We start from the raw sequence: 15,044 nt of genomic DNA, 5'->3' as shown, positions 1-15,044 counted from the left end.
GAACCGAAAAAACACGAAGTTAGCAGAGGGAAAGAAATCATAAAGATCAGATCAGAAATAAATGAAGAAGAAATGAAGGAAACAGTAGCAAAGATCTATAAAACTAAAAGCTGGTTCTTTGGGACAGTAAACAAAATTGATAAACCATTAGCCAGACTCATCAAGAAAAAAAGGGAGAAGACTCAGATCAACAGAATTAGAAGTGAAAAAGGAGAAGTAACAACAGACACTGCAGAAATACAAAGGATCATGAGAGATTACTCCAAGCAACTATATGACAATAAAATGGACAGTCTGGAAGAAATGGACAAATTCTTAGAAAAGCACAACCTTCCAAGACTGAACCAGGAAGAAATAGAAAATATAAACAGACCAATCACAAGCACTGAAATTGAAACTGTGATTTAAAATCTTCCAACAGACAAAAGTCCAGGACCAGATGGCTTCACAGGTGAATTCTATCAAACATTTAGAGAAGAGCTAACACCCATCCTTCTCAAACTCTTTCAGAAAATTGCAGAGGAAGGAACACTCCCAAACTCATTTTACGAGGCCACCATCACCCTGATACCAAAACCGGACAAAGATGTCGCAATTAAAGAAAACTACAGGCCAATATCACTGATGAACATAGATGTAAAAATCCTCAACAAAATACTACCAAACAGAATCCAACAGCACATTAAAAGGATCATACACCACGATCAAGTGGGGTTTGTCCCAGGAATGCAAGGATTCTTCAATATACAGAAATCAATCAATGTGATACACCATATTAACAAATTGAAAGATAAAAACCATATGATTATCTCAATAGATTCAGAAAAAGCTTTTGACAAAATTCAACACCTATTTATGATAAAAACCCTCCAGAAAGTAGGCATAGAGGGAACTTACCTCAACATAATGAAGGCCATATATGACAAATCCACAGCCAACATCATTTTCCACGGTGAAAAACTGAAACCATTTCCACTAAGATCAGGAGCAAGGCAAGGTTGCCCACTCTCACTGCTGTTATTCAACACAGTTTTGGAAGTTTTAGCCACAGCAGTCAGAGAAGAAAAAGAAATGAATTCAAATTGGAAAAGAAGAAGTAGAACCATCACTGTTTGCAGAGGACATAATACTATACATAGAGGATCCTGAAGATGCTACCAGAAAACTACTAGAGCTAATGAATGAATTTGGTAAAGTAGCTGGTTACAAAATTAATGCACAGAAATCTCTTGCATTCCTATACACTAATGATGAAAATCTGAAAGAGAAATCAAGGAAACATTCCCATTTACCACTGCAACAAAAAGAATAAAATACCTAGGAATAAACCTACCTAAGAAGACAAAAGACCTGTATGCAGAAAACTATAAGACACTAATGAAAGAAATTAAAGATGACAAACAGATGGAGAGATATACCATGTTCTTGGATTGGAAGAATGAACATTGTGAAAATAACTATACTACCCAAAGCAATCTACAGATTCAGTGCAATCCGTATCAAACTACCAATGGTATTTTTCACAGAACTAGAACAAAAAAATTCACAATTTGTATGGAAACACAGAAGATCCCAAATAGCCAAAGCAATCTTGAGAAAGAAAAACGGAGCTGGAGGAATCAGGCTCCCTGACTTCAGACTATACTACAAAGCTACAGTAATCAAGACAGTATGGTAGTGTCACAAAAATAGAAATATAGATCAGTGGAACAGGATAGCAAGCCCAGAGATAAACCCACACACATATAGTCACCTTATCTTTGATAAAGGAAGCAAGAATATACAATGGAGAAAAGACAGCCTCTTCAATAAGTGGTGCTGGGGAAACTGGACAGCTACATGTAAAAGAATGAAATTAGAATACTCCCTAACACCGTATACAACAACAAACTCAAAACGGATTAAGACCTAAATGTAAGGCCAGACATTATAAAGCGGGAAACATAGGCAGAACACTCTTTGACATAAATCACAACAAGATCCTTTTTGACCCACCTCCTAGAGAAATGGAAATAAAAACAAAAATAAACAAATGGGACGTAATGAAACTTACAAGCTTTTTCACAGCAAAGGAAACCATAAACAAGATGAAAAGACAACCCTCAGAATGGGAGAAAATATTTGCAAACGGAGCAACTGGGAAAGGATTAATCTCCAAAATCTACAAGCAGCTCATGCAGCTCAATATCAAAAAAATAAACAGCCCAATCCAAAAATGGGCAGAAGACCTAAAAAGACATTTCTGCAAAGAAGATATACAGATTGCCAAGAAACACATGAAAGGATGCTCAACATCACTTACCATCAGAGAAATGCAGATCAAAACTACAATGAGGTATCACCTCACACTGGTCAGAATGGCCGTCATCAAAAAATCTACAAATAATAAATGCTGGAGAGAGTGTGGAGAAAAGGGAACCCTCTTACACTGTTGGTGGGAATGTAAATTGATACAGCCACTATGGAGAACAATATGGAGGTTCCTTAAAAACTACAAATAGAACTACCATATGACCCAGCAGTCCCACTACTGGGCAAATACCTTGAGGAAACCATAATTCGAAAAGAGTCATGTACCACAATGTTCATTGCAGCACTATTTACAGTAGCCAGGACATGGAAGCAACCTAAGTGTCCATCAACAGATGAATGGATAAAGGAGATGTGGCACATATATACAATACAATATTACTCAGCCATAAAAAGAAATGAAATTGAACTATTTGTAGTGAGGTGGTTGGACCTAGAATCTGTCATTCAGAGTGAAGTAAGTCAGAAAGAGAAAAACAAACACCATATGCTAACACATATATATGGAATCTAAAAAAAAGAAAAAAATACTGGTTCTCATGGACCTAGGGGCAGGACAAGAATAAAGACACAGATGTAGACAATGGACTTGAGGACACGGGGAGGGGGAAGGGTAAGCTGGGACGAAGTGAGAGTGTGTCATGGACATATATACACTACCATATGTAAAATAGATAGCTAGTGGGAAGCAGCTGCATAGCACAGGGAGATCACCTTGGTGCTTTGTGACCACCTAGAGGGGTGGGGTAGGAAGAGTGGGAGGGAGATGCAAGAGGGAGGGGATTTGGGGATATATGTATACGTATAGCTGATTCACTTTGTTATACAGCAGAAACTAACACACCATTGTAAAGCAATTATACTCCAATAAAGATGTTAAAAAATAATAATGCAAAAAATATAATATTTCACTTTCACATTTTTCAATAAAAATAATGTAGTTTCTTCACTAAAAAGAAAAGAAAGAAAGATATACTCACTACAAGAATGAGCATTTTCAAAGTAAGCAACTGCATAGCTGGAAATGTAGCCCCTATTAAAAGAACTATGGCTTAAAACAAAGAAAATTCTCCTTTGAGGCTAAATGCTCTGAGATTAAAAAGTCAGAAAAAATGAGATAAGATTTTAAGGTAAAGGTATGAATATATATCTGTATCCCAAAAATGTTTACACTTTCTCTGCAGGTTTTGGTGTCAGTATTCTTTCAACCCATTGTATCCAAGTAATATGCATTTCTAGATTTCTGGTTGTGCATACTGTGAGTAAACACAATCTGAGTACCTTTATTTGTAAATGTGACTCTTAATCATTATCATTACATTGGAATGGCTTATTAAGAGAAGTCTTGAACCTAGCTTAAAGAATCTGAATAACTAGGTCCAGGGTAGTCCTACCTGAAGGCAGAGGTATTAACCAGTATATAGTATGTCTTATCCAACCCTAATATTCCTAAAATTCTATGTAAATAGAAATATAAATTTAGTTTTTGTAAGTCAACAGTGTACACCTTCCTATGAAATAGGAAGTGAAGCCAGGGAGATGCCAACCTGAGTTATATTGTCATATTTCTGCAGGAGTAGAACCCATGACTGAAGTGTGAAATTTAGATGTTCTAACTTAACCCGAAGGGACTAGACCAACATGATATATTTAGCAGTTTCTTAATATGGACTAATAAAATATTATAGGGAGGTAGCATAGTAGAATGTGTAAGAGCCTGAAACTTCACTGGGTTCAAATCCTGGCCTCTTCATTTACTAGCTTTTCAACCTTAGATAAGTTACTTAACCTCTCTGACCTCCAGTTTCTCTTCTGCAGAACGAGGATATTAATAGTAGACCTGCATCACAAAGTTGTTGTGAGGATTAAATCAGCTAATATATACATATAAAATCACTCAGAACAGTGTCTGCCATATAGTAAACTTTATATTAGTTAAATATTATTATGTGAATCTGTATCAAGTGAACCACCTTTTGGGATTCTGATATTCCTCACTATCCTTCGTGTTTCTCAGGAGTGAATTGGTTTAGGGATGAAGAAGTGGAAAAGACTGAGTAAGAGAAAACTCAGATTGAATAGGTAAATCTAGTACTCTGTCATTGTAAATGAATCTTGGGGCCCATTACTATGGTAACTAATAGAAAATTTTCACTAAAAATTTTAAATAATTCAAAAGTGTATTTTATATTAATTACTTTTGAAAAAGGTTAAGTACGTAGTATTTATAGGTAGAATCTTGAACAAGCTTTATTTTTCATGTTTTTGAATATTATTATACTATGTGAAATTATACATCTGGACGTGACTGTTTGCAGATGATATCCAGATTCGATTTTACGAGGAGGAGGAAAATGGTGGAATCTGGGAAGGATTCGGAGATTTTTCCCCCACAGATGTTCATAGACAAGTAAGTGGATGATGATGGCGATGAAGATGATTCTACATTTTCTGCCTTATTGAAATTCACTAGTTTCCATATATAAAACAAGGAAAAATCATAAATATTTATTTAACTTTCATAAAAGAGCACTGTGTCTTGCAGGTGTTCCAGAAAAGTTACCTACCATAGAGTTATGGGCAAGGCTGTATTAGACCTTGCAAGGCATTTCATTTGGGTGTCTGATCAGCTAGCCACAAGGCAGTGGCCCTTAGGTCCTTTAGTAGAAATGTTTTAAGTGTTGTATTCATCTGTTCAGGCTTCCATAACAAAATATCATAGACTGGGTGGATGAAACAACAGAAATTTGTAGCTCATGGTTCTGGAGACCAGAAGTCCCAGGTCAAGGTCTGACAGTGTCAGTTCCTTGTGAGGGCTCTCTTCCTGGCTTGCAGACAGGCACCTTCTTGTTGTGTCCTAACAGGGCAGAGAGAGAGTAAGCTCTCTGCTCTTCTTTAAAAAACAGTAATCCTGTCCAATCAGGGCCTTGCCCTTATGACCTCATTTAACCTTAATTCTTCCTGTAAAAGCTCTATCTCCAAATACAGCCACACTGTTAGGGCTTCAACATACGAATTTTGGGGGAACACAATTAGTCCATAACAATGTTCTACCAGTGTAATATGCGGAGACCTGTTAAAAGGGTATTCTAATGAAAAGTGTTGAAAGGAGGAGTCTTCTAGTTGAGGCTGATGTCATCATGATAAATCAAGATCTCCTGGTGACAATTGAGTATACGACTAAGAGATGAAAATGCTGAATCCTCATCTTAATGATTACACTGAACGATTGAGGAATACAGTTTTCACAAAAAGTTGGAAACAATCCAAATGTCTATCAGTAAGTGGCCAGTTAAATAAATTATGGTGTATCTATGTGATGGAATATTGTGCAGTTATTAAAAAGAATGAGTACTCTATGGACTAATATGGAAGAGTCTCAAAGATACAACATTAAAATTTTTTAAAAGGTAAATATAAAGCAAAGTGTATATAAAAAAGATTCTATGTTTATGTTTACATACGCATAAAGAAACTCTGGAAGAATACAACAGAACAGGGAGGGACAGGAATGGCAAGGAGAATTTTCAGTGTACACCATTGTATACCTTTTTATATTTACGAAGCTTGATCCATGTGAATACATTACATAGTCAAAAAATCCAGCTAAAACATCTTTGAGGCGGGGTGTTAAATGCTGACACTGCGTGGCTGCTCAAAGCAGCGGGCCCCTCAGCACCGGTGATTCGGCCCCAAGCGTAGTTCAATGAAAAAAATACGTTTTGTTACAAACGCATTAAAGCTATAAGGTGAGATCACATTTTGATAGCATAATACTTTTATTATTGCTCGGTTCTTATTTTATCATTTCTATCATGATTTTCTTTTAAATTTTTTGTCTAGGAGTCCATTTTTAAGTTTCCAAACATTTAAAAGATGTTTGGTTGATGATTTCAACATTATATTGTGGTCATAGAAGGTGGTCTTAGATATAAGTTCTTTGAAATTTTTTTGTCTTTCTCTGTGACTCTATGATCAGTTTTTTAAAAATGTTCCATGTGTACTTGAAAATAATTATATCCTTTCTTTTTTGTTTGGTGGAAGGTTCTGTATATAACTGTTAGCTTGAACTTATTAATTTTGTGGATCAAGTAAAAAAAAAATCCAGCTAAAAACTGTGAAAATGCCTGACTATTCTGGCACTGCCAGATATCAGTGAGGAGGCTGTCTTATGGGTGTTACCGAATGCCCTGTGTATGCCTAGAGCCTTGGCCATCCTCACCTCACAATACACTGACCCTGTCATGATGTCTCTCTTACAGGGTTTAGTTTTTTGTCTTCATTGGCTGGCAGGCAGGCTGGTAGTAGTACCACCTTCCTCACTCTCTCTTTCCACGACTAGCCTTTCTGATATTGCTGTAAATAATCTTGGAGGATTTTAAGGCTAATTTGGAAAAGGAGAAGATGTATGCAACGTATTTTATTCACGTGATTATTTATACTGAAAGACATTGGAAATTTTAGACGAGTGAACTAATGAAGTTTTGCAATACATTGGCATAATCTTATATTTCAGTTTCACATTGGCAATTTAGTAAAAATGTATGGGTATAGAATTCTAAGGTTGTAAATTTCTCTAAGGTGTTATATACTTTTTAGTACCTTGTGTCTAAACGTTGGGCATAAAGAATGTGTTTAATAGTAGCGTTGCTGGAAAAGAAGTGTAGTCCTACTCCAACATTTGGATCTTTGTATCCTGCAGTTTGCCATCGTCTTCAAAACTCCAAAGTATAAAGATGTCAACATTACAAAACCAGCCTCTGTGTTCGTCCAGCTTCGGAGGAAATCTGATTTGGAAACCAGTGAACCGAAACCTTTTCTCTACTATCCTGAAATTAAAGGTAACTTGGTTGTTTAAACACTTGTGCTTGTTGCAACAAGAGGATGGTCTGATTAGAAAAGATCAGGTAGTCTCCTCCTTTGAACAGCTTCCTAGTAACTGGTTTCTGGGTCCATGGTGCTTCTTTTTAGAGAAGAAAGAAGTAATATATGATTTGGGGGTCATAGAATTAAGTCTAGCCTTTTAAAATAATGTTATTTCATTGAGTTTTATATGAGATTTAGACATTTGAAAATTCTCTTTGAATTTGAGAATCTATCATTTATTGACTACCTCAGGGTTCAGGTAGTTGAGATGAAAAGATAAGGCTTGTTGTGTAGGAGAATCAGCCACTCTGTCAACTGGCCTCAGGCACCATGCACTGCAGAGCTATAAAAATGAATAAGGCAGCATTCTCTTCCTCACAAAGGACACACCGAGAAGGGGAGATCATAAGTCTCCTTCAGCTGTTACAGTGAGGTGTCCACAAAAACGTAGAAGAATGCAAGGAGAACGAACCTTAGATTCTGAAGAAGCCACCAAGAAGAAGGCTTCTTCAAGGTCCTGAAAATTGGCGATGTATTTCAGTAGTTGAGTGTGCAACAGAGAAGGAAAGGGTTTCCTAGACTTAGGAAACGTGAGGAGCTAAAACAGCTAGTGTTTATTCAGGGAGAAGTGAGCATTATGAGCACTGAGATGCACTCCTGGAGGCCACAGCAGGTGAGGAAGGCCGGGGCCAGGCTCTGTGGGGCTGTGATTGGCACCTAAAGAGTTTTGCATTGACTCTGGAAAGGGGAATGACCAGGCCAGTTTGGATTTGGAATGATGCCTCTGATTCTCTCTGTAGACACTGAAGAGACTATCTGGGCAGCAGACAGTGAGTCAGAGGAGGAATGCAAGAATCCAAGTGAGCAATGGTGAAGTTAGTGAAGGTCTTAATGCAGTGGAGTGAAAGGAGAAGGTGGATTCAGGAGGCAGTGCAGGGATGGTGTCAAGAGGACCCAGGTGCTGGTTGGGGTAGGGGGTGAAAAGAGAAAATCAGGAGTCCTGGACGGTTCTAGGAATCCCAGCCTGGGAAGGCTGTGATGTGGTTGAACTGATGAAGAGTCAAAGGAGCAAAAGTAGATCTGGGTGGGCAAAGACAGAGTTCAGTTTAAAGCATGCTGCATTTTAGGTCCCTGTGGCAGATTCCTAACAGGCCATTCAAAAGGCAGGACTGGAACTCCAGAGAGGGCAGGGTGGGAAATTCACACTGAGACTCCTCTCGGAATGAGGGTAACAGGCCTCAAAGGTTATTTGTTAACCTGGAGTCTACTCACCCCTATGGGGCTCCATGGCTAGAAGTGTACTTTAAAACAATTAGTTTTTTTTGTAATCCTATTTTGAATTTTACATACTAAAAACTGTGATTCTAAGAAGAGATCCGTAGACTTCACTAGACTGCAAAAGAGGCCGTGGCACAAACATAATTAGAAACCCCTGGACTAGAGGGAAGTGAGACTGGGGAGGGACAGGGCGCCCAGGTCCTGGCTGAGGCTGGAACCCACAAAGGTGCCGCAGCAACGATCCACATGGCTGCTAATCCTGTGATAGCAACATGGGATGGGGGATCTTTGAGGAGGGCTTTCTTTTCCTAGAAATCATGTGGCAGCAGCATTTAGAAAACGGGTCTGTGATTTCTTGCTTCTTCTCTGAGCTTGTGGCCCCTCCACTGATGGGTCAGATGTACAGTGCATTCCGTTACTGGTGCTTTGAAAACACTGTCAGCAGAGGATCCTTTTTTTTCTCTCCACGTGACATTTCGTGCGAAATCCCAGTATATAAACCGGAGAGGCTTGAAGTGGAGGTGGCAAGTCCGCCCACTTGGCTCGTCCAGGAAGGAGGCTTACCTCTCCGCACTTCCCTCCCTGCCCAGGAACCGCCTGAGGGCTTCCGAACGGGCCTTCGGCGTGAAGTTTGAAAATCCCTGCTTTGGATTAAGCACCCTTCTTTAAAAGTAGACCCAGAAGAGAAACAGAGCAAAATTGTTTTGCAGTTTCTGAGGGGAAAAAAAAAAAAAAAAAGATTTCTTCTCCTAAAATGCGTGTTCAAAATAATGTCAATTTTTCTAACACAGAGAATCAGATAAAAAAAAGGAAACCCAGATTACCTACACATGTGTAAGCCTAGAAATACTCAAAGCTGAGCTTGGTTTCTAGGCTGCCTGTGTCCCTTTCCCAGTGGTATTGGTGCCTGAAAAGAGTCTGATACAGCAGGGACACGTTCAGACTATTACTTTCTTTGCTACCCTCTTATGGTAGGAGCTATCCAGGGCTGGAATTAGAGAATGGGGTCTCCTGAAAGTTCAAAATCTCACCTTTATGCATCAGGCACTTACCTTCCAGGTTGTCATTGACTAAAAGCTCCATCTATAAGAACAGTATAGAAAACCATCTGGAAAAATAAGAGTTTGTAGTTGAGCTCCACAGAAGGAATGGCCAACATGTATTGTGGTTGAGTTGTTGTGAGACTAGAACAATTTTATTGAAGATAACAAATTACCTTAGTCTAGAGAACCTTCTGGATTATAAAATCCCAAGTTGAAATAATCACGAGGACAAATGATTGCACCAGGCCTGTGTGACTGGCCAGAAAAGTAGCAGGCCATTTAGCATCCGAGTCGCTATGTGAAGATCAATCTAAACTATACAACCCAAGGAATCATTGTGCTCCTTTCTCAGAAGTCCTTGAATATACCTTCCACTGCCCCCAGCCCCTGCAGTCACTCCTGAACTCATTGCTTCATTTTATATTCTTCACTTATTTTTATCAATATGTAAAATTATCTTACCTATTAATTTATGTGTATATTGTCTTCTTCCTACCTGTGTTCTTTAGGTCACAGATTTGGTCTTTCATATTTATTGCTACATCTCGGACAACGTAGGTCACATAGTAGATGCTTGTTAAATATCTGAGAGCTAAGTTATTGTTTGACCAACCAAGTTGCCATCCTCACCCGAAAGACTAGTAACTTGTTGGGTGCCACCAGTTAAGACATTAGACAAAGAAATAGATCATATTCCTCTTGTTGTACAGAATCATGCAGCCCCGAACTCTGCATCCTTTATGGTCATTGACGTTGTGTCTCATAAAAACGTCATGGAGATGGTGGGTCCAGGAAGACAATCAAAATAATCAGGAGAGGGATGGTTGGCAAGGGAAGAAGAGGGTTGAGGAACTGTTATACAAAAGCAAAGAAAGACCATAATGACTTTTCAGTCTGAAAAGATGGAGATTAGGGAGAAACAGAATCATAATCTGTAGATTATGAAAGGTATGGTCAGGATAAATGCCGGCGTGTTTACTGGCAAACTACAACCCAGAAAGTGGGAATGAGATACTTTTAAGGCACATGCACAGCATAAGGTGGTAGAGGCTAAAAGTTTTATCGACATTTGTGAACTAAGCTGTTATCTTAAATCATCAGTTATTAAAGGAAGCAAAGATATGTTGGAGTGTTTCCCCCGAAATGGTGACCTAATATAATGGAATGCTTATTAGACCTTGTATCTGTTCGTCACTGAGCCCTGACCTCATACAAGTCCCTCAACATCCTAGCTTCGGTTTCCTCTTCTGTAAAAGTAGAACTTGTAGTGAGTGACCACTTAGGTCCCTTTTAGAATAGGTTGATGTTTCATAGTACATCCCATGGTCCACTGTCAAAAGCAGACCACAAGGGTAAGTAAACCCAGGGTGAAAATCCCCATGTTCAATTCCATGGCAAGCAAAACAAATGAAACCTCTATTTAAAAAAAAAAAGCTTGTCACATGGAATTTTCTATATCAGTTTCTTGTTATTAACATCTTAATGGCTGTAGGATAGTTAATATTTTTAAATTGAGTCTTAAAAATTCCCATTTTACAATGAAATATAACCAGTGAATGTCCCTGTTTTATAAGTCAAAAGGAGTACCTAGCAAATACCAAATGATCTCTTTGCTAGAAGGCGTGTCAGTAGATAACATTTATTTCTAAAGGTGAATATGTTGTCTGCCTTGCTCTTGTATTTCATATTTCTGATGAACTAATATCCCATGTGAGATCAACAGTTTATAGGATGAGTAATAATTGTGACTTAGTTATGATACAACTGATGGAGAAACTTTATCTGTCCAAAACCTTTGATAAGGAAATTGCTCAAGTTTCTCCACTTCGAGGTCACCCTTTCTGGTGGAAGCATGTTTTCTTCAGAGTTGACCCATGCTGGCTTTTTTCTTCCTAGCGAGTCTGGACAGGATCCGTTTTTAAAAGATTATTTTTTAAGGGTACTTTGCTACCCTACTTTCCCCTGCTTATCTTTCAACTGCACTTAGATGATCACGAGATAATCAGTACACAACAGCATTCTTTCTAGCCCTGAGATGACTGAAATGACGACAGAATTAGAAATAAGTGAAGATCTTTCTGAACATAAACAGTGACCAGAACTGATGTGAAGAATCAGAAATAGGACAGTTGTCAAGTATTGGGCTGCTGATTGAAAAAAAGAATACCATATTGACTGTTGATTTAATTTAAACAAAAACCAAAAACTTCTTTCAGTGCTTTATTTCAGAAGAGAGAAGGGAGAAAAAATATATAGGGTGGGAAAATCAGAGAAGGGAAAGAAAGGGAAACAGAAAGAAGAAACAAGAAAGGAACAATAGACCACAAAGGCAGTGGCAGAACTCACAGGGGCAGTGGAGCTGGTGAGAAGCAAAAGAAAAACAGAGCAACCACATGAGGAATGAGGGGGGAAAGTCTCAATAGTATCTAGACTTGGCCAATCAAAAATCTCAGAGGGCATCACTGTATTTTAGTCAAGTAGTGGTCTTAGACTTGCATGAGTCTTAGACTCTCGAGTTACCAATGACTACAGATCCATCTTTTATTGTCTTTCTGGGATGCACGCGTTTTTATTATTGTGGTGACCACCAAGGAACAGCCTCCAACACCTTATGTCTGCACTGTCTCTGCCTCTCACTTTGACTCTTTATTTTATCCTATGCACCAGCGACAGATGAATCTTTCTAAAATACCACCATATGCATGGCATTCCCCAGTTCAAAAACGTTCCATGGCTCTCCTGCCTGTAAATTAAATCCCTTAGGTTCATAATCCAGGTGCTTGGCAATGTGGTCCCAATCAGCCCCATTTCTCAAGAATTCCTCATACTAAACTTTCACTTCAGCTAAGCTGATCCACTGCTGTTCTCATAAGCACGCAGTGCACATTGGTTCCTTCGTTACTTTCCCTCTACATCCCCTTCCCAGAACATCCTCCCTTTGCCCTCTCCTGATATAGAGTTGATTCTGGGAAGCCTTTTCCTGAATTTTCCAGCCCACAGAGACTCCCTAGAAGTCCTTCCTTGAACTCCTGGAACCCTAGTTGGCACCATGAATTTAACATATAGCATTTTAGTGCTTCGTCTCTAAGTCTTTCCCCTACAACCTTAAAATTATATTGGAGGGTTCTTGACAGCAAAGACATGATGTCATACTTCTCTTTATCCTCAGCACTTAGGTCATTGTAGACGCATAATAAATGTTAGCTGATTAGTAACAGTTGTTTTGTATGACCAAGTGAAAATGCTCAGTAATGCTGTTCTCATTCAGTATTTGCAGTCTCTTCATCTTTGATGGGCAGTCTAGTCTCTCACTAACTTGAATGACAGGGGGGACTTAAGAAACAGTGGCAGAGAGAATTTGGGTGTGTACTGTTCTGTGGTCCCTCTGAGGCTGGCTCTTGGTCTTTGTGCTTATTGGAATAAATATAATGCTTCTTGACATTTGGCGTCTCTTCCTCCTTGGGTGCTTTCTATTTCCCTTTAAGATGTTTAAAAATACCATCAGAATCAGTATTCTCTCTGTGGCTAGTAGTGGAGCTGAATCAATCTTTTCTCCTCTGGTTTCTCTTCCTTTAAATACAGATAAAGAGGAAGTGCAGAGGAAACGGCAGAAGCTCATGCCCAATTTCTCAGATAGTTTCGGTGGCGGCAGTGGGGCGGGAGCTGGAGGTGGAGGCATGTTCGGCAGCAGCGGTGGAGGCGGTGGTGCTGGAAGTACCGGCCCAGGTACGAACCAAGCCTGTTCTTTCACATCTGAAAGGGCAGATTTTCTTCTCCTAGATTTCCTTGTCTATGGGTTGAGTGTTGTGACATTACTGAACATGATATATTACATGACTTAAAATTTCCCAGCAAACTTTTTTCCAAAGAAATGCATGTTCATCTTATAATATGTAGATAGATTAATACCAAAAACTGTAAGAAGGAAAAAAGTCACGAAGGCCAGTTACCCAAAGGATACCTCTTAACATTTTGGTATATTCCCCCCTCCTTTTTTTTTTGTTTTTTGGTACAGTTGTCTTGGTATTCTTTGGAAACATTGGAAAGGTTTCATATTATATTTGCACTATGTTGTAGATACATAAAATCCTGCCATCAAAGATTAACTATTGTTTTTTGGCAGGTACATACATTATAATACATATTTATACATTTCTCCAAGCACAGCTGTGATCCTTATTTTGCATAGAGTTTTAATCCATTTACTCGTATGACCTATTTATTATCACGATTGTGTATAGAGTCATGTATGCTGCTTTTTCCTAACGGTTTAACATAAGCATTTCCCGATGGTAATAGAAATTTTACATAAGCATCATTTTTAAGCATCATTTTAATGACTTGTAATAATTCATCAAATGAACAAACCGTAGTATAACTTACTTGAAGATTATTTCCTGTTTCTTATCTAAAACGTTTGCACTGAACTCCTCTATCCACATTGCTTTTCTTTTATTCCAGATAATTTTTGTAAATTAGATTCTCTGAAGTGAAATTACTACGTCAGAGAGTACGACAACTAACACTCACTGCTTCCCAGAGTTTTACCAGCTTGTGCTTCCAGCAGAAACGCATGAGAGTAACCAGTGGGGGCATGTTTCTCTTGAGGAGCCAGTATATGTTTCTGTATTTTGTTTTGTTCAGTTTTTCCCTCCAGGGGTTACTTGACTGTCTTCTGTGTCAGCAAGTCTGAGTCTGGGTGGCAGCCACTCACCGTTAGCCTCTCCCCTCCATGCAGGAGTGGGAGACTTTCTCCAGCATGAGCTCCTCCACGCTGCCCAGAGCCTGGGGTCTGCCTGGGTTGCCAAAAATGTAACCTGGCCAGAGTCGAATTCTGATCGTCCCAGCGCCCCCAGTGATGTGCCTTATCACTAAGTCTCAACAGAAGGACCGTGTCGGGCACACCAAAGCCTGTTCTCACCAGAGGGAGGGACAGTAATGTTTGCTGAGTTTCTTTTTATTTAAAAAATCATCATGAGGTTTCATTTGTTTTGCTTGCCATTTCAGGGTATGGCTTCCCACACTATGGATTTCCTACATATGGTGGAATTACCTTCCACCCTGGAACCACTAAATCTAATGCTGGGATGAAGCATGGTAAGTAACACTTTTCTTTTTTTTTTAGTACTGAGAAAAGAACGAAAAAAATTATTTAAAAATTAATTAAAGCCAAAACGTTTTTTTTAAATCATTACTCACCACAACATTATCTTGAAAAAAAATTGATGAATGCCAGTAAATTAAGAAGATACTTCTTTTCCAAAAAATTATTATTTCCTATGGAGAGTATAGATTCTATTCCTGATACTATATTTAAATTTATACATTTACTTTGTACGTGGCATGAACAGGGGAAAGAAAAGAACATTAAATAGGGATATGGAGAGACTTGACTATTCAAACATAAAAAAGTCACCAAACTTAGCTGTTTTCTCTCTTTTTTCTTAAATACTACACTTTTGAAGACACTTAGAGGTTTATAGGGATGGTCTTTTCTCATCAAATGTATCCCCCTGGGGGCTTCCCTGGTGGCACAGTGGTTAAGAA

General features: G+C 38.7%; 1 protein-coding gene across 4 annotated transcripts in view; it reads left to right on the top strand.

The window, feature by feature from the left end:
• Positions 1-15,044, top strand: part of NFKB1 (nuclear factor kappa B subunit 1) — a 132,193-nt gene that overhangs the window by 93,267 nt on the left and 23,882 nt on the right. For all 4 annotated transcript variants that reach the window (XM_067736852.1, XM_067736850.1, XM_067736851.1 and 1 more), the window contains exons 10-13: positions 4,629-4,720; positions 7,013-7,151; positions 13,080-13,223; positions 14,505-14,594. In XM_067736852.1, the coding sequence (XP_067592953.1) occupies positions 4,629-4,720; positions 7,013-7,151; positions 13,080-13,223; positions 14,505-14,594 (465 nt within the window). The remainder of the gene's footprint in view (positions 1-4,628; positions 4,721-7,012; positions 7,152-13,079; positions 13,224-14,504; positions 14,595-15,044) is intronic.

This window comes from Pseudorca crassidens, chromosome 4 (assembly GCF_039906515.1).
Source record: "Pseudorca crassidens isolate mPseCra1 chromosome 4, mPseCra1.hap1, whole genome shotgun sequence".
NCBI classification, from domain to species: domain Eukaryota; kingdom Metazoa; phylum Chordata; class Mammalia; order Artiodactyla; family Delphinidae; genus Pseudorca; species Pseudorca crassidens.
This window is presented reverse-complemented; position numbering and strand designations above follow the sequence as displayed.